The 23,600-nt window shown below is 41.5% G+C and overlaps 1 protein-coding gene across 1 annotated transcript; it reads left to right on the forward strand.

The window, feature by feature from the left end:
- The first annotated feature begins 289 nt into the window (after nucleotides 1–289).
- LOC142219124 (alpha-2-macroglobulin-like protein 1) lies at nucleotides 290–23,116 on the forward strand. Its single transcript, XM_075288089.1, has 36 exons — nucleotides 290–415; nucleotides 1,499–1,682; nucleotides 1,852–2,011; nucleotides 2,105–2,157; nucleotides 2,966–2,986; nucleotides 3,938–4,094; nucleotides 4,588–4,672; nucleotides 5,016–5,139; nucleotides 5,273–5,387; nucleotides 6,027–6,133; nucleotides 6,760–6,921; nucleotides 7,390–7,599; nucleotides 8,876–8,948; nucleotides 9,497–9,642; nucleotides 9,915–10,070; nucleotides 10,715–10,879; nucleotides 11,088–11,211; nucleotides 12,009–12,093; nucleotides 12,559–12,784; nucleotides 13,378–13,498; nucleotides 14,363–14,481; nucleotides 14,579–14,630; nucleotides 14,867–14,950; nucleotides 16,214–16,390; nucleotides 16,664–16,739; nucleotides 16,932–17,088; nucleotides 17,971–18,045; nucleotides 18,702–18,864; nucleotides 18,973–19,154; nucleotides 19,269–19,484; nucleotides 20,292–20,416; nucleotides 21,105–21,195; nucleotides 21,497–21,565; nucleotides 21,650–21,752; nucleotides 22,315–22,356; nucleotides 23,097–23,116. Exons 1-36 carry the CDS (start codon nucleotides 348–350, stop codon nucleotides 23,114–23,116), a joined length of 4,293 nt encoding a protein of 1,430 aa, XP_075144190.1. The 5' UTR covers nucleotides 290–347.
- Nucleotides 23,117–23,600: the final 484 nt, after the last annotated feature.

Below are 23,600 nucleotides of genomic sequence, written 5' to 3' on the forward strand. Positions count from 1 at the left end.
ACGCTCAAAGTTCAGATTAAACTTGACCACCATGTTGACACTCCAAATGGCCTTACCCAAGGTTCCCTCTTTATTGACAGCTCCCTATCTGAGTACGTGGAAAGCTTCATACTGGCACCAATCCAGGTGTAACACAGATTTTTTTTGTTTTTCTCCGTCAGCACTGCAGATAAACATGAACTTGTGTTGCAACGTAAGCTTCAAGCCAAAATTTCCCACACACAAGACCTCTTGTCCTCTATTGATTTTTTTCAAACCCATGGCAGGGGATATACAAATATTCTGCATAGTCCAAAAGTTCTTAGTGTTAGACCTTTCCACTAAAGGGAGTAGAGGCTTTGTCCAAAATGGAGCTTCTCCTCTTGTCCATATGTCTCTCCATCTTCTCGCTGGAAGTAGCATCGACTGCAGAACCGTAAGTTGGCTAATTCTGTGTATTATATTGGGCTACATGACACGGCTTGTGTTCAGTTACGTAATCCACTTAATTTTGGACCACAAGCCAACAATGGTAATGTGTTCTAGTACACGGATCAGAATTGTGATGTAATTTATATGTAAGATCTCGTGTTTGTGCCGTGTAACACATTTATTAAGTTAGAATTGTGTAGTATGTCTATAGTAATTGTCTCTTTGTAATTTGCTTGTGACCAGGTTGTCCCCAAAATTTATTGTTATACAACAATATCTAAAAATCTGGAAATGTTAATATCTTGTTTTATTAGGTGAATGATTAAGAGAGATAAATTGCAACAATATTTGGTGTGACCTTTGTCCTTTGCCCTCTATCACTTCTTCTTGGTACTTGCTTTTAGGGAACTCAGCAGGGAGGGTTGTTCATTACATTTTTGAGAATTAAGCCCAGATCTTCTATGGATGTAGGCTCGCTCCAATCGGTCTTACTCTTCATTTCATCCCAGACAGACTGGATGATGTTGAGATCTGCGGGGGCTGTCCCATTACTTCCAGGACTCCTCCTCCAAAGAGCAAAGATCACATCAGAAATTGATTGATTTATATTTCTCTTTTGTCCATTCACTCCATTTTGTGAATGGCCAAAAATAAACTATGAACGCTTCTTTTTCTGAAAGCATTTTCACTTTCCAGTATTATTTCCAGGCTTGTCTAAAACTTTTACGCAATACTGTATGTATAATCACAGAAAGTATATAAAAGGGAAGGAGTCACCAGTTTGGACCCCCCATAAAACTGCTTACAGTTAACTAGGATATACTATAGGACATACTATGCTACTAGTAGGGGCACAAATGTACAAAATGGACTTTTAATCCAGGACTGCAAGTGCTCTATGGGTGGCCTAAAGTACTCTCTGCACATACAGGATTTTTACCTAGCACTGTCAGCAGTTTTGACAGATTCCCTTTAAATACATCGATCATAGTAAATAGCAGTGAAAATATGATCCAGGACTCAGTTTAGCAAAGTGGACTATGTCATGCAAAGCTTATATGAAGTTTGTGTTTCGATCTCATTTGAGGTACTATGCGATCACTGTACCCGCTCAGATGTTATACCCATCAAAGCAGAAAGCATGTATCACCATCCTAAAGCTGAAGGGGGAGCTGCAACTTAAAATGGAGTTGAAGAAAGAACAGACAAGTGTGTTGGTGGCAGAGGACACCATCAGAGGTCCCACATATTTCCACTGTTACTCTTTTGAGGTGGGTATGGAAATTCTTTACGTACCATAGACGTTCTTGACTCGTTGAATTCATCACTTGGGCACTGGTGTTGATCGTCAAGGGGTCATTCGGCCATGGCCAGGGCTAGGGCAGTGAACTCTAAATAAAACATTTAGTACTATTCCTATAATCCTCCTTCCTCTTTTAGCTCCCCGTTGTGGTGGGTGAAGATGAGGTCTGGTCCTTTGATGTTTCCGTACATGGAGACACCTTGAACATCAACCGAACCAAGAAGGTCTTGCTCATGAGAGGATTTCACTTGACCTTCATCCAGACTGATAAACCCAACTATAAGCCTGGCCAGACAGGTCGGTATCTACATTCACACGGTATTGGATATTATTAAAAGTGTTGAACCAACAATGACCAAAGTATGTGACCTCAAATGTTCATCGTTCCAGTGAATTTCCGTATTATATCCCTGGACAAGAATTTCCAAACTAAAAATGACAAGGTGAGATGTTTATACATGCTATCTTTGGTGGATACATAAGTGCTCATAAACATTGGCCATACTATGGGTAGGTTTTGGGCTGAGTCTTCATGTTCTTCCATAGAGGTACATTGTACCATTGTACCTCCACGTGTAACTTATTTCATATAATATTTTCTATGTCATACAGAATCTCACAGAATAAATGTATCATCCTCCATCAGACTCTATATACAGTATATGGATAGACTGTCTTTAGGGAAAGCTATCTCTGTACACACAACAGGACCTGTACCCAGAGCATGGAGGCTGTAGATGAATATATGGGCGTAGATTGGAAGCAATTATGAGCTGTTTCAGTATAAATAGTCAAGTGGGAGGGGATGGTGAATATACATGACTATTGCTCTAAGAGTATCTGCTTAATCGATAACCATGAGGTCCAAGTCTTGAAAAATGTAGGTCTGGACATGGTTTCCAGTGTGCCAATTCTTCCATCCTGCAGATGTTGTTGACCTTATTAATCCATTGAGATGGGAAAGATGGGGGGGGGATTTCTATAGGGTGGGGATTAATGTTAATTTGTGAAGACAATGGCCCACATTTACTAAGACAGGTGCACTTAGAAAGTGGCCAAAATGTCCTACAACTTGGTGCACTATGGCATATCTCAGCTGCTGTGCCCCGTTCATCACTGTTTAGGACAATAGGTGGAGCGGGAATCTAGGTGGCATGGGAGGGGACAACACAATCCAAAATATGTAATTATATCTCATGTTGTATGAATATAACATACATGCAAATAACCTTGTAATTATTTGTTTTCCAGTATCCATTGGTGGAGCTGTTTGTAAGTATCACCTCATCATCTGTCTCTGGAATACACTGGCACATAAAGTCTTGTATACTTGCATAAAAGCGTGGTGTTCTAGGCAGAGTATGTATAATATATGGCTGAACTGAAAAAGTATCATCTGCTCTAGGTAGGGTTTAGCCATCTCATATGCCCTATGTTTTTAACTTCGTCTGCACTATGTAGGACGTTACCCACTTATATGAGGTGATAACTGTTAGATTGGGGGGGTCTTACCACTGGTCCATCAATTGCTAGTATGTAGTGCTCCAGGTTCTCAGTTACCCACAGCCAGTAGACCACTGCCAGGAGGAATAAACTGAAGCAACGGCCTCACCATCCAGATTTCACGGCACTGACAAAGACAGCTCTGTACCGACTGAATAGGGTCACAGTACATATTCTCAATTTCTGTTTAATGTATCTCCTAACTGGCAGTGGCGAATAGGGAACATGGGATCTCACGTCAAGCAGTCACTGGGGGTACCAGTTGTCAGTCCATTAGTGGTTGTCTATAAGAAATTTTAATAGAGATGGTTCCAGACTCATACAGGATAGAGGTTAATAGGAAGAATACACAGGCTACCATCTTGTGACTCTCTTTGAGTAGCTCTATCTAGCCAGCAGAAGTGGCCATGACTATCATTGGACAGCTACCCATAAGTACGTCTATTGGGTCTTAAGTGAAATTGACTAGGAATCAGAAGATACTCTGGCCTAGGTTGAGGGTAGGTTTAAGTTCCTCTAAATCTCAAGAAAAAGTTGTATTTCTAGGAAACAGCATCTCAGCTCATTGGAACTTTCTTATCGCCACAATTTACATCTTTAAGGCATTGAAACCAATTAGAAATTCAAGAATAAATTTACCATTCATGAAGACCATCACAGTAACCTACCTTCACGCATGACTACACTGAATCTGGTCAATATGTATCTCCTTATCAATAGGATCCAAATAATAATCGCATCGGACAATGGTTGGAGGTCTCTCCAAAACAAGGATTTGTAGATTTAAGTTTTCCTTTGGCAAATGAACTACCACTAGGAGACTACACCATCAGTATAGCTCATACCTACAAAACGTGGTTTTCTGTATCTGAATATGGTAAGATTCTTATCGTACTTCGCCTAGAATTCATAACTGCCGCCATTTTGTTTGAGTCAGAATTTTAATTTTATTGGATAAAAATAACTCAGTAAACGTCTATGTCATACAATAATCCGATCGGGTACTATGGATTGATGGGCATGAAATGCTTTCTCCCTACCCTATAAAAAACTCCAGAGTCTACTTTTGGGTAGTGTACCTCTTAGCGAGAGATCGATGACTGATCACGCTAAATAAAGCTTCATTTGATTAGAACAATTTTTTGTACTTTTTCTAGTAAATAAGTCACACAACATGCAGTAAGTATGTAAGTTTTAAAAATTTAGGACAAGGGACTTGGCAAACATGGAGTCTATCCAGAGCATCTTCTTTTCACTGCAAAAACTGCAGAAAATCCACCGACCGATATGCCCCAATGTGCTTGCGAAATTCTTTGACTTGGTAGAAACTTGCTAAAATTTTCTGTTGCTCAATTTTTTTTTCACTTCAGTTCCAAAAAGATTCAGCCTTAAAACTGAGCTTCCTCAAGAGGTAAAAGCCAGGGATAAATCCATGAATCTGAAAGTGTGTGGAAGGTAAGAGTCTTATGTTTATGTATTAGTGTACGTATATTAAAAAAAAAAAATAGCTCCAAGAAGTGGTCCACATCGAAGTGGGCGTCTCCATTATGGTCCCAAGTATTGACTCACCAGTACAAAAGGGATTGATGTTTGGTCCCCCTCCACACCGTTTCTAGGACCCTTGAACGGGTTCCTTATCCTGTTGCTTCTAACTAACATCTGTCTTTCTTGGAGAATCTTCTCTGACCATGGATGAGGTCTCTAGCTCGGAAACTACTCTCTGAAGTCTCTATTCGGGTGTATTTGCCAGGATCTGTACAGAACACTGCGAATATTTGTTTTCTTCTGTGTATTTCAGTTACACCTATGGAAAGCCGGTCTCCGGAATGTTCGAAGTTACCGTCTGTTACAATAAACGCGTATCGTACAGATCTTATTCACAATTGCAAGGCATGGGAAATTGCCAAAACATAAGCGCGCACGTAAGTCACAAATTTATAATATGGAGACATTTTTGTATTTTCATTATGTCCTCAACATCCAGACCCTTCAAAGTCCTATTGGGAGAAGAAAATGGAGTCCTTGTCTTCTAATATGTATTTGTTTCTTCACTAGACGGACGACAAAGGATGTTTATCAAGAGAGATTGATCTGACTTTTTTTAATATGTCAACTACAAGCTTATTTGATATATTACGGATCACGGCTTTCCTGACAGATGACATTTATGGTGAGTTCCATTGCATATAACCAATTATTGTAATGAATTTCCTCTTCCCTCACCTCTCCTGGGCATCTGGTGTTCTCTTAAGTCTTAATTAATCCTCTTCTCTTCAGTTTCACCAGTTCTCTAGAATGCGCTACCCCTGGCAATCAGAAAAACACCCGACTTCTACGGTTTCAAGTGTACCCTAAAAACACATCACTTTACACAGGCCTATACAAGTTCCTGAGGCAACACATCTAGACTTACTCACCCCAAATAGGATACAGTAACACACCTGACCACTATAAAGGGTACACTGTATAGTACGGTTACCAGATGCTCCCCCAAACAGCTGAACCACATAGGGGCCAGGAGTCAGTGCCTCCACCAATCAGATGTTTATTCCGTATTCTAAGGACAAACCATAAAAAACATGGACAATCGCTTTAAATTCCATGACTTCTACTGATATTGAGATTATTCTGTCCATTATTCTATCTCCACTGATTTTATTAGCTCTGTAAATCCGTATTTCACGGATATCATATTTTGGATTTTCTCATTTGGGTACAATAACAGTGTAAGTACACTGATAGTGGGGTACGCATTGTCCTGCTCCCCTTCCTACCTCAATCATGATCTTCTCTATTTGTCCACTTGCAGGGGAAACTGAAAGCGCGTCGGACAGTGTCGGAGTTGCCTCTAGACCATTTGTGGAGTTTGAGCAAATTCCTGAATTTTACCAGAAAGGAATCCCATTTACTGCCAAGGTAATACGATGCATATCGATGGTCTCGTCTTCAAAAAGCATGAAAAACTGTTCTTCACATGAACAATTAAAGTATATGGGTGTATTAGCATCAAGTCACATCCATTTTTGCAACAGATCGTGAATTTGTGCCAAAAGATAAGACAATTTTGGCCATTTTTACGGCCAGTGGGACCCAATACATGTCAATGGGTTTGTTCTTAAATCTGTCAAAACAGATTTGCACATGAGTGATGGATGTTAAAAATGGATCGGTGGTAAGGATGAGCTAATGTCTCATTTCAGGTTCTGATTGTTCAGTCCAAAAAATTCAATTGGGGTTGAACAAATTCGATAGGACAGGAAGTGAAGTTATGATAGTCTGAGGTGTCTTCAGATACCAGAGTATAATAGGTGGAGGTCCAAGGGAGGTGTAAAAAATAACAAACAATTATATTCACGTCTTCTGGGACTTTGTATAATTGTCCTTGGCTCTTTCCAGGCTTCTGGTGTCATCATACACCCAGTTACCGCTGTGGCCTGTGATTTGGCCCATGCGACCACCTAATCACAGGTGCCCCATTAGATTTTACTAAGTATTTAGATGTTGATGAAAATATTATTTATTAAGTGTCTTATATTTCTTAGCTGAAAGTTGTAGAAAAAGCTCAGCCGAAGGTGAATCAAACGGTCTACTTGGTACTGGGCTTTGAGGAAGAAGATCTAAACCTGACCTCGGTGACCAATGAAGAGGGAATTGCTGTTTTCAATGTGGACACCTCGACGTGGGATGACATGGTGTCTGTGTCTGTAAGTCTCAACGTGCCCTATGTGGTATAGACAACTGAACTAGAATTTTTAAGCAATTTTGGCCCTATAAAACTGCTGACAAAGCACAGTAAGAGTCCTATAGATCTGTATGGATATATTCTATATGGAGCAGCTCAAGATTTTGAGATTATAGGGTATGCAGATGTTGCTACTGTGCCCTGAGTCGTAAGTGGACTCCAAAGGTCCCCCTGCCCCAAAAAAATGTACCACTATTCTATATGACATACGTTAGGTTGAGATCCCATTTGGGCTCAAGAGCTTTGAGTTACACTTCTAACTGGGATGCCGCATCATCACACACAGCCCTGGATGTCCAAAGGCATATTCAGGTGCAACAACATGTCCCATAAAGAGGGTTTGACCACAAAAGAGGGTGGTCTTCTGAAAAGGGGGTATGGCCATGTCAGACATGTTTTACTTCTCATACCACACTTATCCTCCAACCAGGGAAAGTTATCACTGGAAGAAACTGGAAGAGAATACTCACGTGCTTTTGCCTGGGTTCATTCCCTCTACTCTGAAAGTAACAGCTACCTGACTGTAAACACCCATACGAGTAGCCTAACCTGTGACGGGGACCACAATCTGACCGTGGAATACTTTATCAATACATCGGAGCTGGATCCGGCAGATGACAAACTCCATTTCTTCTACTTTGTGAGTATCTTGTAGGTCAACAATGCATGCCATGAAAGTCAACACAAGGAGAGTCCCAAAATTTAGTGGAGAGGTGCCACATTATGTTTAGTCATCCCTTAGTAACATGAATGAGAGCTATGAAGATTTTACCATTGAGGGCCTAATCTTTATACCTTCACGTTCTGGCCTTTGCTTCTGGGACCTAGAATGTGATGAGGTTCAAAGGCCTTTCTGGCTAATAAGGAGATGCCATGATAATAGATGGGACATGGTAGGTTTGATCCCATAATGGGACATGGTAACACTAAATAGGGTTCTTTACTGGAACTTGGGAAAGGAAGAAAGAGTTGATAAAACTGAGAACGTGTAACAGGCTAGGCACTGGCCACCACTATGTGGGCCACTTCCAGTCGCCGAGCCCCACAACCCCGTTCAGCTTCCAGGACAATGTTGTACACTCCCCCCGCCTTGGACTCCATGTGTGGCTCTATCATTTGGTTTCCCATCAGTTGGTTTCCTTCTTCATGTGGGTAGGCCTCCAAGTTCGACCATAATGGTCTGAATGCCAACTGGACTGTGCATACCAACAACCAGGATTTCACCACCCTCCTCTACCCCTCCCACACTTGACATGCCACCAGCATCACTAAGACAAACTCCTTCTAGTATTCCGGGGGTTAGAGTCCCTCTTACAGATCTTTTAGTGGGGCCCAGAAATTTAAGGTTACACCTTTTTCTCAACTTTAACAACCGGTTTGTACCACTTGCCATAAAATTTATAATTAAAATTTTTTAATTTAGTTTTTACATTTTTAAAATAGCAATTAAAAGTGGCGGCATTAACTGGGAGGGGGTGGAGACGGAAAGATTGGCAGATTTATTAGTGGAGACAAAAATGTGCAAATTATAGTGCAAATCTAGGCTGGCATGTAAAGATGACATATGACTGCTATAGCCAGTGACTGACTGGAGCAGCCACATGATAATGCAGGACAGAGACTACCAAGGAAGTGTGGACCATTGATACTATAGTGGCAAGGGATTGCAAGGTGTGAAGAGCATCAATGAGTATAGTATTATACTATATGTAGTATGTAGTAAGACACTTAAACGGTATACGGTAAAATGACCCCAGAGTGGACGGACAGAAAAACAACACAAATTTTTGACCTCTTTTAGAACAGGTAATATCAGGTTTAAAAAAAATCCCATGATGCCCTCTCCTTCCTGATCCTCTTCCATCCATTGTAATGCCATGAACGTAAGTAATTTTTTTTTGCTTGTGCTTCCACAGTATACGTCTAAGGGGACCATTATATCTCACGGCGAATATGATTCGGATATCACAGGGCAATCCGTGGGCTCTGGTGAGTATATTAGCTCCCATACGGGAAGGGTGGTTTTATAGACGGAGAGGGTTTGTGTAGACGTGTAGTCGATAGAATCAGTAATACTGAAGAACACCAGGTGGCAGTGCACCTCCATGATTACAACACGTAGGAATAATATACCGTATACATCGCATGTGTGTGTAATAGGAGCATTGGACAAAACATGTTTAAGAATCCCTTATTGCAGTACATAGGGTTTGCACCATGCAAGCTCGGACGGGCAGGTAATATTTGCTGTACAGTGGGCTCTTAGAATGAAGTCAACTAGTGGACACTGATCACCCCGGTCCTACACTGGTCTCATGGATACATAAATACTCCGTGTGGTACTGCATTTTGTGGGAAAACCTACTTAATAGTAGTAATATATAGTATATAGTATAGTAGTAATATAAATTCTATAAGAAGGTACGGAGACTGATGTAAACGTGTACTTCACTCCGGAATAGGTTGGTGCCACAGCAAGTATATCATTTATGGGACGTTTATCGCATAAAATTATTTTTTTCACTATTTACCTCCAGTTCTTCACGGCCATTTTGACCTGAAGCTCCCGGTAGGGTCAGAATATTATCCTAAATATACTTTTGTTGTTCACACAATCTTGAACAATGGCGATATACCGTCGTATACAAAGGAGTTCACCATACCGCCATGCCTAAAGAATAAGGTGAGACCTCTAGTATCAGTACAAGTACTCTTGCCATTACCCAAGAGGGTGCAGAGGTAACAATCGCAGCTTCATATCTGTTCATGGGTTGTATCTGGTATTGCAGCTCCGCCCTGATGAAATGAAGAAGACTAAGCTGCAATTCCAGACACGACCAATGAACAGGAGTGGCGCTGTGTCTAGATAAAAAAAATGTCTATGACTCGGTTCGTACATTATGTAGAGGTCATTTGTAGTATTTTCAGAATCTTTATGCTCTTGTATTTCTACAGATACAACTTAAGTTCTCTAAAAATGAAGTCCGACCAGGAGAAAAGGTGAAGCTAGAAGTTACAGCAGGTTCTGGGTCAGTCTGCTCTGTGCGTTCAGTGGATAAAGGAATATTACTACATAAGCCCCATAAAACCATTAGCGACCTCAGGTTCATGGTGAGATTAAGTTACTAGTAAATAATAGTTTCTATTCTCATAATGCAATGGTATAAGAAAGTATAATACTATGAAGTGGTGTATAAAGTATGGCGGGTACTGGGTGGGATGTCCTGGCTGGAAGTGCTGAGGTTAGGACCTGGACAGTGGTCACATCACAAAACCAAAAGGTCCTCAGCACACAAAATCATGAAGATTATACACGTGAAAGGATCTGAGCAAGTACAGTAGGCCCAGGCTGGGAATCCTTTTTCCTCTATATATGGACACTGCACAGTATCTCTTCTCCTGCCCTGTATACATGGATACTATAAGTATCTCTCTTATTCTATATATATATATATATATATATATATATATATATATATATATATGTACATTACACAGTACCACTTCTCTAGTCCAGTATACATGGATACAAGTACTTCTCTTATTCTGTATATGGGCACTGCACAGTACTACTTCCCTTCTGTATATACTGCCCCAGCTTACAAACACTTCTCTTGCACTGCATATCACAACGCTTCACACTACCACTACCCAGCCATGGGTCAGAGACCACAACATTAGACAATGGGTTATCCTATCCTTCATCTGATCATATAATAGACTTTTTTGACCTTGGAACAAATTTTGTTTCCAAGTTTCAAATGATGACATGGATGGTGAAGCTGAACAAGCGAGGCTTTCCTTACGCCATTGAAGATTTTGAAAAATATCCTTGTCTGAGAAACAAGAAGGATCCACAGGCAGAGATACAAGAGGCAGAATGGTACCACGGGGATGCCGATGTCTACATGATGCTGAAGGTAATAGAGACTATACCAAGTACTTCTATTTGTTCAGCTATATATATGTGTCTATATACTGTCTCTTTATTAAAGGGGTTGTCCAATATTTTGCTTGCTCACCCTTCACAACCTCGGAGAAGGTCTTTAATGCATTTACTATTAAATATATGACATCTCTAGGACGAGGAACCTTCATTGTAACTATATTATCCTTTATTGTTAACAGCATAGCAACATCAAGATTATTACAAACGGGAAGATAAGAAAACCAGTGATGTGTTCTGCTCAGTCCATCACAAGACGCATCTCCAACCAACCCCATAAGACCGTAGAGTTACCCACTTCTCCCCGTATGTATATAACCTATATCTATATCCCTTGCTATTGTCTTCTTACAGTGCTGGTTATTTGGTCATAAAGACTTCCTTACCTACTTACTTATTTCCATGGGCCTTCTCCATTGTCCATTGTCCATGGGTCTTCTCCAAAGTCAAATTAATGCAGCCAGTTTTCACTGCCATGTGAATTTAGCCTTAAAGACAGTTCACATGGTGGAATTTGTAGAAGACAAAAAAATCAGCGTCAGGAATTCAGAATCAGAATTTTTCTGTCATGGAATCTGCCACTAAATTAGCAAATTCCACCCCAGCTAGGCAGTATTTTTTAAGCCTCCCATTCATTTGAATGGGAGTTCACCATCGGAACCAGATTTTAGGCAGATCCATTCCAAATTCCTCCATGTGGGTATCCCCTAACAGGATCAGTGGCTTGATGGTCTCCAAACCTTCCTTAGATATTAGTAGAGAGGGGTTCTCTAGATTACAAATCCACTTTCATATCTTATTAGGGTATTATAGATAACGGAAGAGGTTTCCTATCTTGGAACTTCTCTTAGCCAGAGTAAAGATTGAGAAAAAGAGCAACTCTGTGTCCGGAGGACCTACCAAACCCATGTATTACACAGAGGACATGTAATGCTTCCTTTCGCCTGTTGGAGTGCTGCAGGAAAACAGATCACAGGTGATCTCTGGATGTGAAAGCAGCGAGATAACCTGTGATCAGATTATTATAACGGGACATAATACTTCATTCTCTGCCCTATCTTCCTGCATACCCAATTGCTTACATTATTATTTCTTCCCTTAAGATTCACAAAGTAAAGAAGAGAAAAAGAAGCCCATGAAGAGAATGTTTTTCCCAGAAACTTGGCTATATGACTTGGTTTTTGTGGGGTAAGGAATTTTTTTCTAGATATTCTGTGCACGGATGTGTTCTACATTAGTGTGTGTGGACGGACACACAAATCCAATAGACGTCTTTTCCGAGTTACATCTGTTATAAATGGATGGTTGGTTGGCTTAAAATTAAAGACCAATGAAAATTCATCCATTTTTTTTTTTACAGTCTGTTAAATCTGATCCAAAATGGATGACCCTCGGCTGTCAAAAATGGACAAAGGGACATGTGGCAGATGCAAAAATTGGTCTTAAAAACAGAGATTTGTCCAATTTTCATGGCCGAGAAATGGACACCGTTGTGTGAATACAGCCTTAAGCCTCAGAAAGAACAGATGTAAAAAATGGATCAAATGGTCCATTTTGAAGATACATTTTGCATCTGTGTTTGATATAGTTTTCATCTCAGTTTCCATATCATTTCCAAAGCAATTTACACGTCTTGTCTTTTTTACATTACAGTCCACAAGGACACACTGTCCTAAACCTGACCGCTCCACATGGTATCACGACATGGGAAACGGATGCACTCTGCCTGGGCAAGTCTGGTTTTGGGGAGATCAGTGATGTTCAACTCACCACCTTCCAGCCTTACTTCATTGACTTGGCCTCACCTTACTCTGTGGTACAAGGAGAGATATTCACCGTTACAGCCCATATCTTCAGCTACCAAAAGCCTTGCATGAAGGTATGGAAGATACTATGGTAGTGCTGCTTTAAAGGGAGTCTATCACCAGAACCCAACACATCAACCTGACCCAACAGATTATGGTTATAGTTCCAAATCCTTCTGTAAATGGGCATCAAAGTGATTCCTGTTATTGTACAGGCCGACCAAAAAGAATAATTTCACTAGAAGTAGCTTCCTAACATACTTTAGGTCAGGGGTCCTCAAACTTTTTAAATAGTGGGCCGGAGGCAGAGCAAATCGCACAGACATCGGGAGCGGTGCCCTCCAATAGGTAAAGTGAAGTGTGCTCCATGGCCTGGCCCGAGCTCCCCAGGAGCTTCATTATAAATGCACGCCTGCCAGCGTTGTCGGCGGGGCCAGACAGAAGTGCTTGGCGGGCCGCATGTGGCCCTCGGGCCACAGTTTGAAGACCCCTGCTTTAGGTGGATGAGAGAGTGAATAACACCTCCCGTTCTATAACATGCCACCTACAGACTGGACTGCATTTTCCCTTTAACAGGACCATAGGTTTGTCTTTAGAATTGTTATCACTTTACACTAAATTATATGCTATAGAACGGAAACGTGTCTTTGTTATCTACACGGAACAGGTACATGTGACTCTTTCTGATCTAAAAGATTACCCAATACTCGGGGACAAGCGACAATCCCAATGTATCTGTGGAGAACAGCCTGGAAGCTTTACATGGAATGTGTCTGCTTCAAAACCAGGTATACTGTAATCATTATTCATTTTCTTTCAGTTCCACTTTCTTCTGCTTTCACTTTCATTTTCTATCACTTTTACTTTCCCTTTTGCTTTCACTTTCTTTCATTTACTTTTATTTTCACTTCTAAAAAGATGGAGCATTGCTTCATGGACGTGTGGCTACTAGGGATGAGAAACTGAACCCAAGATTTTGAGGGTATACCACCCATGAATTGTTATTATACCAGGTGACATGTGGACAAAAAAATTGTTTATAATAACCTTTCCTAACCTCCCTGGGGCTCTTTTCTAATTTTCCTGAGTTTTCCTGCCTCTTCCAAGCTCCAGGGTGATGTCATCCGCCTGGGTTACCACTGGAATGTGTTTTGTGGGCCTCTGTGGTCATGTTCAGTTCGTTGATGTCAAGGTGAAAGGGCAGTATTAGCTGCTATTATATTTCCACACCTCTTCTGGGCCTCCGTTTCCTATTATCCTATATGGTCTGAAGAGACCCCAGAATATAATAAAAGCACTTTCAGTTCTGACCAAACTTTGGAACTTGTGGGTGAACTTCACAAATTTTGGCAAGACAAATCTTACAATGTTCACCCATCACAAGTGGCCACATGGATATGTTGCTGCTCCCATTATTGGCTTGGATGGTATTTTGGACTTTATATACTCCACTGAAGGCTTTACATGGAATGTGTCTGCTTCAAAACCAGGTATACTGTAATCATTCATTTTCTTTCACTTCCACTTTCTTCTGCTTTCACTTTCATTTTCTATCACTTTTACTTTCACTTTTGCTTTCACTTTCTTTCATTTACTTTTATGGTCTCTACTCGATTTATTCACATCTGAACCTATTATTCTGCAATTGTAAGGAAACCTTAATGTCCGCGTGAGCAGTTCTGCTCAAGAACTTGAAGGAGACTGCACAGGCCCCCGAACTGAGGGAAAGGATCAAATTGAAGACACTATTGAGAAAAACATCATAGTCAAGGTGTGGATATAGGAGTAGACATGCCAATATTCCTAAAAAAAAAAAAAAAAGTCAAAAAATGACTGATTAAACTTTTTTTTTTTTTTTTTTTTACCAGCCTTCTGGAATTTTAGAGGAGAAGACACAGACATTTCTCCTATGTCCATCAGGTAACACATTATAGTCTACATATATAAGTGCGTTGTACTTTTGTTGCATCACGCACATGGTGGACTCTTTCTAAGGAACCTCCATCAATTCCATGGCATTTTTTTTTTTTGGGAATCAGATGATATCATGAAACTACATAAAGTAAAAAACACATTCATTACTTAATAAGAGTCATAAAGAGGTTATGGCCATGTGGCCATGTCATCTAATCTGATATCATTCCTTATTATTTTAGGTGACAGTGTACGGAGAACGGTTACGTTGGAGGTCCCAGAGAAGGTGGTACCAGGCTCCGAGCAAGCCCTCATCACTGTTTTAGGTGACAATTTTCTGTATTTAAAGGGAACTAGTCAGGTTGATTTAGGACACTAAACCTCCCTTAACTCCTTATGGACCAGTGGTTTTGTGTCCCTAATAGTCTTGTTGTAACTCTGCCCATGCCTACGTGAAAAAGAATCTTTATACTTTGCTAGAAATTAGCCCAATGAGTGCTCTCAAACTCAACACCGCAATTCTTTAACGGAATCGGGGACGCACCCCTCGGCTTCACTTCTCATGCACCTAACGTTCTGCGCATGCACACCTAAGCAGAGGTATACTACTCTGGCTACACTAAAGAACTGAGCAGGTGCTGAGAGTAAAGACACCTGATAAGTATAAAGGATTTTTTCTTAAAGGGATTCTACCATTAAAGCAACTTTTTTTCTAATTACCACATCAGAATAGCCTTAAGAAAGGCTATTTGTCTCCTACCTTTAGAAGTGGTCTCCATCGCGCCGTTCCTTAGAAATACCGGTACTTACCGGTATGCTGAGGTCACGGCAGCAATGGGGGCATCCGTCTTCTTCATCTGCCTCCTCCCCTTGTCTGTCGTCTTCTTTCTTCGTCATGTCTGACGCCTGAGCAGTCATTTGCGCGCATGCGCAGTACGCTCCTCACATCTTCGCCGAACAGAGTGTACTGCGCATGCTCAGTAAGGTCCGTACAGCCCTCCGACGCCTGGATGAGTTCACTCGCGCGTCGGAGGGCTGTACAGAACTTACTGAGCATGCGCAGTACACTCTGTTCGGCGAAGATTTGAGGAGCGTACTGCGCATGCGCGCAAATGACACGCAAATGACGCTCGTCAGACATGATGAAGAAAGAAGATGACAGACAAGGGGAGGAGGCAGATGAAGAAGAAGGACGCCCCCATTGCTGCCAAGACCTCATTAGCATACCGGTAAGTACCGGTATTTCTAAGGAACGACGCGACGGAGACCACATCTAAAGGTAGGAGACGAATAGCCTTTCTTAAGGCTATTCCGATGTGGTAATTAGAAAAAAAGTTGCTTTAATGGTAGAATCCCTTTAAGGTGGCCATGAACTTGGTTACAGCAGGTCTTCTGGGACACTAAACACCGATCCATAAAGAGAGATGGATGGTTTAGTGTCCCAAGTCAACTAGAGAGCAGAGTAGGTGTACATATATTATATCCCCGTGCGTGGCCTTCACATATACTATGAGAGTATAATTATTGAGAAATTACAAAAAGCTATATTTCTAACATCATGTTGGTTTACGTTGATGCTGTTTCGGCAGGTGACCTCATGGGCAGTGCCATTTTAAACGTTGGATCAACCTTGAAACTTCCAAGTGGATCTGGGGAGCAAAATCTGATGAATTTTATTCCAATTTCTTATATCGTAAAATATTTAGAAACCACAAAGCAACTAAAACCTGACATAAAAGAGAAAGCTACCACGTATCTAACCAAAGGTGCGTTACATAGTGGCAATATGGCGGGTTTATATTCATCACAAATTCTTAATCTTGTAAGGAGACGTCTAGAATGATGACAAGTATTACAGAAAGTTATGACATCATGAACACTGGGAAGGATTTGCTAATTGTGATGATCAACGCCATGTTCATAAATGGTGCCCCATACTAATACTATAGGGGGGGCCTCTTCTGCCTGCCCCTGATGTGCAGATAATATGTACGGTCTGAATGACTGAATCCCAATTTATAATGTATTTTGCTATACAGGTTACCTTAGACAGCTGCTGTTTAAGAAGGATGATGGCTCTTACAGCGTATACCATGGTATCCCCGGAAGCACCTGGTAGGTACTGAAACCCCACAACGGATGAGAAGCCTCCCAGAAATACACATTTACTATATACAACACTATTTGTGGCCTGGTGTGTTTTTGTTCAGGTCACTATTTCATTAAGAAAATGTCTACAGAATTGGCAATTGTCTGTCTTTTAATAGGCTTAGTGGCCAGAGTGAAAATTGTAGACTTGTTTTTCAGGCTCACCGCCTTTACCGTGAGGTCTTTCAGTCACGCTCAAGACCTGATCTACATTCAGGAAAAGCATATTACGGATGCTGTAAGATGGTTCAGTGGTTTGCAGATGCCCAGTGGATGTTTTCAAGAAGTTGGAAAAATGTTTAACAACTACTTAATGGTATCTATGACTGTCTAATATATGGTCTTTCTTCCTAAAAAATCTAGAATTATTGATTTTGTGATGTCATAATGGGTTCACAAGAGACCTGAATAGAAAGCAAGGAGAAGATGGACAGAGATATGAGGCTGTCTATAGCATTAAATGAGTCATTTCCGTCAGGACTGTCGGGAGACGGCTGGATAGTCATTCCTAATAACTAGAGATGAGCGAACACTGTTCGGATCAGCCAATCCGAACAGCACGCTCCCATAGAAATGAATGGAAGCACCTGGCACGCAGACTTTGCCGGCGGCCGGCCGCTTAACCCCCCGCGCGCCGGCCGCTTCCATTCATTTCTATGGGAGCGTGCTGTTTGGAATGGCTGTTCCGAACAGTGTTCACTCATCTCTACTAATAACCCAGTTGTGTTGTGAAAGAAAACGGTCTCTCTACAGTGCACATATCTCTTTACATTGAGGAGCTCTCCTCCTCCTCTTCCCCTCCCCTCTCCATAGAGGTCTATTGTACAGACTTGATCAGTGGTTAAAGAAGGCAAATAAGTAAAGAAGCAGGCACTTTTCTGTAATAAAGTATATGACAAAGTTTAATATCTTCACCTGCACTATTGGTTTATGAAATATATGTCCACCTTAAGCCACTCCCCCTATGCTATAAGCCACTCCCATTTTCTACTTGACGCTACACATAGTGTAACACACCAGAATTCTGGTACATTTTGATTAGTAAATATGCCCGACTAGGGTTAGGTAGAAATATAGTTCCTACCACTTTAGGGAACGTAGAAGCTTAGTGCATGGCATTGATAGGTGACTTTAGTTTTAACGAAAAGAAATACTGACCCTACAGGTCCCACTTGATGTTCTTTTTCCCATTTTGCAGAACGAGGCCGACAACAACGTGACACTTACAGCTTATATTACTATTGCTCTACTGGAACACGGCCAAGTCTATAATGTGAGTCATTGTGTCTCAATATTGGTTTGAAACTGGACAACCCTCTTGAATATTAACCTAACATACAGAGGGACTTTGATAAGACTGGAATTTTGTAGGCCGAGTTTAATACATTCCCCCATAGGCACTGGATGTATCAGGGTTATTAAGAGGCTCAGGACGGGGAGGTCCCTTGTACCTGGACTCAAATCTACACAAGTCAGGGGCTGGCGTATATTTCGAGAATAAAGCTGGGTTCACATCTGCAATTTCTGTCGGGGATTCCCATGCCCCTATCGTTTTCGGGTGGAAACTGGGTGGACCTCATTATAGTCTATGGGGTACACGGGTAACGGCTTCTTAAGCAGATTGGGTCTCCGACTTTCGGGTCCCTAAGTGGAAACCCCAACGCAGGTGTGAACCTAACGTAAATCACAGAAGATGTCAAGCCAAGAGGAATGGTAGGGAAGAACACATCTGAAACTTACCATGAAGGAAGACTAACCAATATGGACCTTCTATACATTTACATAGCTACAATACATAGGTGCCAATATCTCTATACAGTTAGCCTGGCTGTTGCCCAATTGCCCATAACCAATGGTCCATACCATTCTATCCTCATGCCTTCGGTGTTATCTGTTACCCTCCAGCCTTACAATATGTCCCATTTACAGAATACACTTGTCGAGAATGCGTTGATGTGTCTGAAGAATGCCATCGATGATGCGAAGACAACCTACACTCAGGCTCTCCTCGCCTATGTATTCACTTTGGCACAATACAGTGATCTTAGAAAGCATATGCTGGAGATCCTGGAAAAGTCTGCGGTCAAGGAAGGTAATTCATGTCGATCTATCAGATTTTATACCTAGTAGGATTGGGGAAGGGGGGTCTTTGGGGTGTTATCTCACCGTTCTTGTTCATTGCGTGTATTATTTCTAATAGATGGGAAAAAGTACTGGAGAGCCGATGAAAGAGCTCATGGAGATTTAGAGATAACCTCGCTTGTTCTACTCGCATTACTTTCCGATCAAACCACTTCCCAAAGAGATGTCGAGGAGGCTTCAACTATAGTCAACTGGATCATCAAAGCGCAGGGCCCACATGGCGGCTTTCCATCTACCCAGGTTTAACTAATACCATATGAAGTTACATAGTGTCTAATAATATTGTGTATAGTAGCTTCTAGTCTTACGCTAAAGTAAAGACTGGAGTAACTAAAGATATCCCCTATTTTGCAGGGTACGGCGGTGTGTCTTCAAGCATTGACAAAATATGCCAAAGCAACTTTTACAGACAATCTGGATGTAACGGTGACAGTCAGGTCACTATCTGGGTTTCATAGTCAGTTCCATGTGGATGAAAAGAATAGTCTTCTTACCCAAAGAGGGATCTTACCAGACATACCTGGAGAGTATACACTGACAGCCATAGGGACAGGCTGCGCCTACGTACAGGTAACAACCTTATGGACGGTCATTCTCTAAAGGCTTTATCTATTGGAGTCATCTCAGCATACTTATTTTGATTTTACCTTGGGGGACAAGAGAGATTCAGGGGGTTCTCCTGGTTGGAAACGTACACCCATATAGCTGATGTGATGCATATCTTCACCTTGAAAGAGTCCTGACAATAGGTTCAACCTCCCGAGACTGTCTTCTGCAGGTAGTAACAATATCTGGTCGGTAGGTGTCACCAGAATCCTCCTTGAGACCTATCTCTAAGCAGTAGATTTCCCAACTTCAGTTTTTACTAATAGACTTCTTGAGAATCCAGAAGGATGGGATCAAGCACCTCTTTTCCAAACACTGAACTTACACATTGCCCTCAGTATTTTCCCTACTGAGATGCCTTCAACAGTATTTTTCGGGTGGCATAAATCCCCATGTAGGTTTTATAAGAATCAGTAAACCCCATCTCACCTTATTAGCCCCCATGGACCACTGAAGACTCCAGTAGGCTGCAAATCATGACTGGTCCATATATGCAGATGTCTAGTATGGTTCTTAGGGTGCTCAAGCAAAGACATTTCACACTGAATGGGAATGAGCACTCCGCATAATAAGCAGGGCAGAATCTTTAATAATAATAAAAAAAAATCTCCAATTATTTTATCCCATCATACCGCCTATGCAACAACAGGAACGTTTCTTTAAGACGTCCGTAACCTTTACAAACAGTGATCCATTTGGAATTTTTTTTACATTTTTGTCTTGAACGTGAAAATTCTGATTTGTACCACTAAGTTGTCCATCTATACACAGACTTACTTGAAATATCACACCCCTCTCGCCAAATCTGACGCCTTCTTCACCCTCACTGCCAGTACAGAGCCCTCCGCCTGCACCAAGGAAGCAAAGAAAGGATTTGACATAATAGTGGAGGCCAGGTAAGGAAGAGCTCTGGGGTAGCGTGGTGGTTAGAATGAATTAAAGGGGTTGTCAAGTTTCAGATACATATCCAGAGACAAATCTTATTGTTTATATAATGAAGAGTTGTACAATGTTCCAATATACTTTCTTTATCAGTTCTTTTTATAGTTTTCTAGATCTCTGCGTGCTGTCATTCATTGTTTACTTCCAGTGGATAGAAATTGGTCCATGGTCATGTGATATACAGTCCATGGTCATGTGATATACAGTCCATGGTCATGTGATATTTAGTCCATGTTCATGTGATGTACAGTCCATGTTCATGCGATATACAGTCCATGGTCATGTGAATACTTGTGTGCTTGCACAGTATTGTAAGCGGACATTTTCTCATGGCCTTTGGGTATGCGCAGTCTGCTCAGTCCAAGGCCCAAGGCCTAGAAGTTACAAGCCACTGCCGGATGAAGAGGACGCTGCTGACGAAGATGGAAGCAGTGCTGGAGAGAGTTCTCTCGCAGCACTGGGGACGCCCCCAGTGCTGTTTAAGCGCTGGGGCCCTCACCCAGTGCTGCGAGAGAGCTAATTTGCATACCGAGAAAAACCAGGATTGTAGGCGAACAGTGTCACGGAGAAGACGACGAAAAAATTGTGTGTGAGTGATAGGATCCCTTTAAGGATCCATTCTAACCATGGAATATGTTGCAGTTATTCAGGTGAAAGGACCGCAACCAACGCAGTGATTATTGAGGTGCAACTTCTCTCAGGGTTTATTCCTAATAAGAAAAGTGTGAAAAAGGTAAGACGCAGGTATTCCAGTTATTCTACAGATGTCAGCCATATATTTGCATGCTACTCCTCTCTTACAAGTCATAAAACTGAAGGACCAGATGAAATATATATATATGTGTGTGTGTGTGTGTGTGTGTGTGTGTGTGTGTGTACATAGGTGTGTGTGTGTGTGTGTATGTGTGTGTGTGTACATAGGTAGAACAGCTCACCTGTACCTATGTCTGGTCCTGTTCTATCCATGAGATGAGCTGTGGAGTTTAATACAATGATGTCCATTATCTCGTACCCATGTCCTTTACTTCCTGCAGTTAGAAAACCAACCTGTTGTAAGAAAAACGGAGCTGTCGCCGAATAAACTTCTAATCTACTTGGAGCAGGTAATCCGACGTAGACTGAGTTGTTTAGCGAGTCGCTATTCTACAAGGAATGTCATTTGTAAGATTCTTCTTCTTTGTCTGCAGCTCACGAACGAAATCGTCACCTGCAGATTCTCCTTAAAGCCAGAAATATTCGTAAGCAATCTGCAAGCGGCGAAAGTGAAGATCTACGACCACTATGCTCCAGGTGGGACCTACATCACAAATGTCCTCTTGCACCCGATAGAATGGTGACAGTGAGATGAATTCAGGTCACTGTCAGCTTTGCCGGTTTGCGCCCGGTGCTAGGGATATGGTTGCTGTTTGTTTCAGCACTGATATCTCTCCACTGTCAGAAGGGCGGCCTTACTGCTCAGCGTCATCACTGGGCTGTCAGTAATGTCCCCTCGACAATACAAGGCTATGAAAAAGTGATGGGGGGGTGATTCTTACTGCCCAGTGATGACGTTGCCCTGTAAGGCCACACTTCTGACAGTGGAGAGATATCAGTGCCTAAAACGTTAGCGTTCTAGCAGTATATAATACCCCCAATATCAGAGAACATGAAAGTTCCTCTTTAAGGTGAAACCCCCAAGTGGCGTAAACGCCATAGTATGGACATGTCCAACACTAGCGAATCCCATCCCCACATTACAGAGAAATATCCGCATTTGTCTATTCTAAGAATAAGATACAATTAAACTAATTCAGTTTTATCTCAGGTCTTATGTTCTGGTGTCAGTTCTTAATTTGTTCTTCTCCACCTCTAGATGAGTACGCCTTGACGGACTACAACTCCCCCTGCAGTACAGGTACGTAATACTGTTTTTTTTGTCTTAATCTTGACCTTAAACCAAATCTACAGTAAGTTTTCCTCCCGTAGGGAAGACATTGTGCTATAGATGAGAGGCTGAGGGGAAGATGAGACCCCAAGGACTATTATACACCAAATCACCCACCCATCCATCCATCCTACGCCCGCTCCAACCCCCCACACCCATCCCCCCGCCAACCCCAACCCTCTCCCCATACCCACCACTCTCGCCCCCCAAGCCTAACTTCCCGCATACCCACTCTACTTGCCTTGGCAATGCCAAATGTCTGTCCGGACGTGCCAATAAAGCTTCTTTGATTTGATTTGACTCCAGCGTCTCTGAATCCATTTGGTGCTTCTTTAAAGGTGTGAATATCCCATTTTTGGAAAAAAAAAATTAAAAATTTCAAAATACAATAAAAATGCTTAATGTCATGTGACCAATAGACAGGATGTCACCGGTGAGAGGAGGAGGTGGAGCTTAATATCATAGTCCTAGACAACCCCTTTAAATACTATATAACATTGCTTATCTGCTCAGCAGGGTGTATAGAGCGATTCGGCCATATTGGACAGAATCCCAGACTGGAATAACCCTTTATGAGCGTGCAGACAGTTATATGATGGCTCATCCATTACTAGGCAGTTGTAGCCGTATACACCAGTCGTTTCTCATTACTTTATACGCTACTTTTTTGGATATTTTATATTTATTGATTTTTTTAAAATTCATTTTAGAACAAGAAAAAGACTCTTGAAAATTCCTATATCTCCCGGCATGAGTTATATGAAGCGCCTATGGAAACTGTCAGTGTTACAATAAACCACACATTGTCCTTGGAACAGTCCTGAGAGTCATTGGATGTGTTTTAACAAAGTGTATGTGTGTGTGCGCCTGTACTGTGATCCCAAGTCACAGGACATACTGAAGCCTAAAGACATGTTCATATTAATATTTGTATCAGGCTTTTACTCTTTATGTGCCCGGATTTCATTAACTTCAGCACCAGAATAGGAGAAGAGATAGAAGAAGCAATGGGGTGAGATAGAAGAACAAAAACTAGAAGCTGCAGCTGTTTATCCGAGTCTCTCCATAGACTTCTATGGGCACTATGTGTCACTTGGTCTAATTGTAAAAACTTGTATATGATTTTAGCAGTGAATTGAGAATAAATGGTCAGGGCAGGAGGCAATGGAAGGTGGAGAAGGCACTGGTAACAGGAGATTGTTTTTTTTTTCAAT

Source organism: Leptodactylus fuscus, chromosome 10, assembly GCF_031893055.1.
Source record: "Leptodactylus fuscus isolate aLepFus1 chromosome 10, aLepFus1.hap2, whole genome shotgun sequence".
NCBI classification, from domain to species: domain Eukaryota; kingdom Metazoa; phylum Chordata; class Amphibia; order Anura; family Leptodactylidae; genus Leptodactylus; species Leptodactylus fuscus.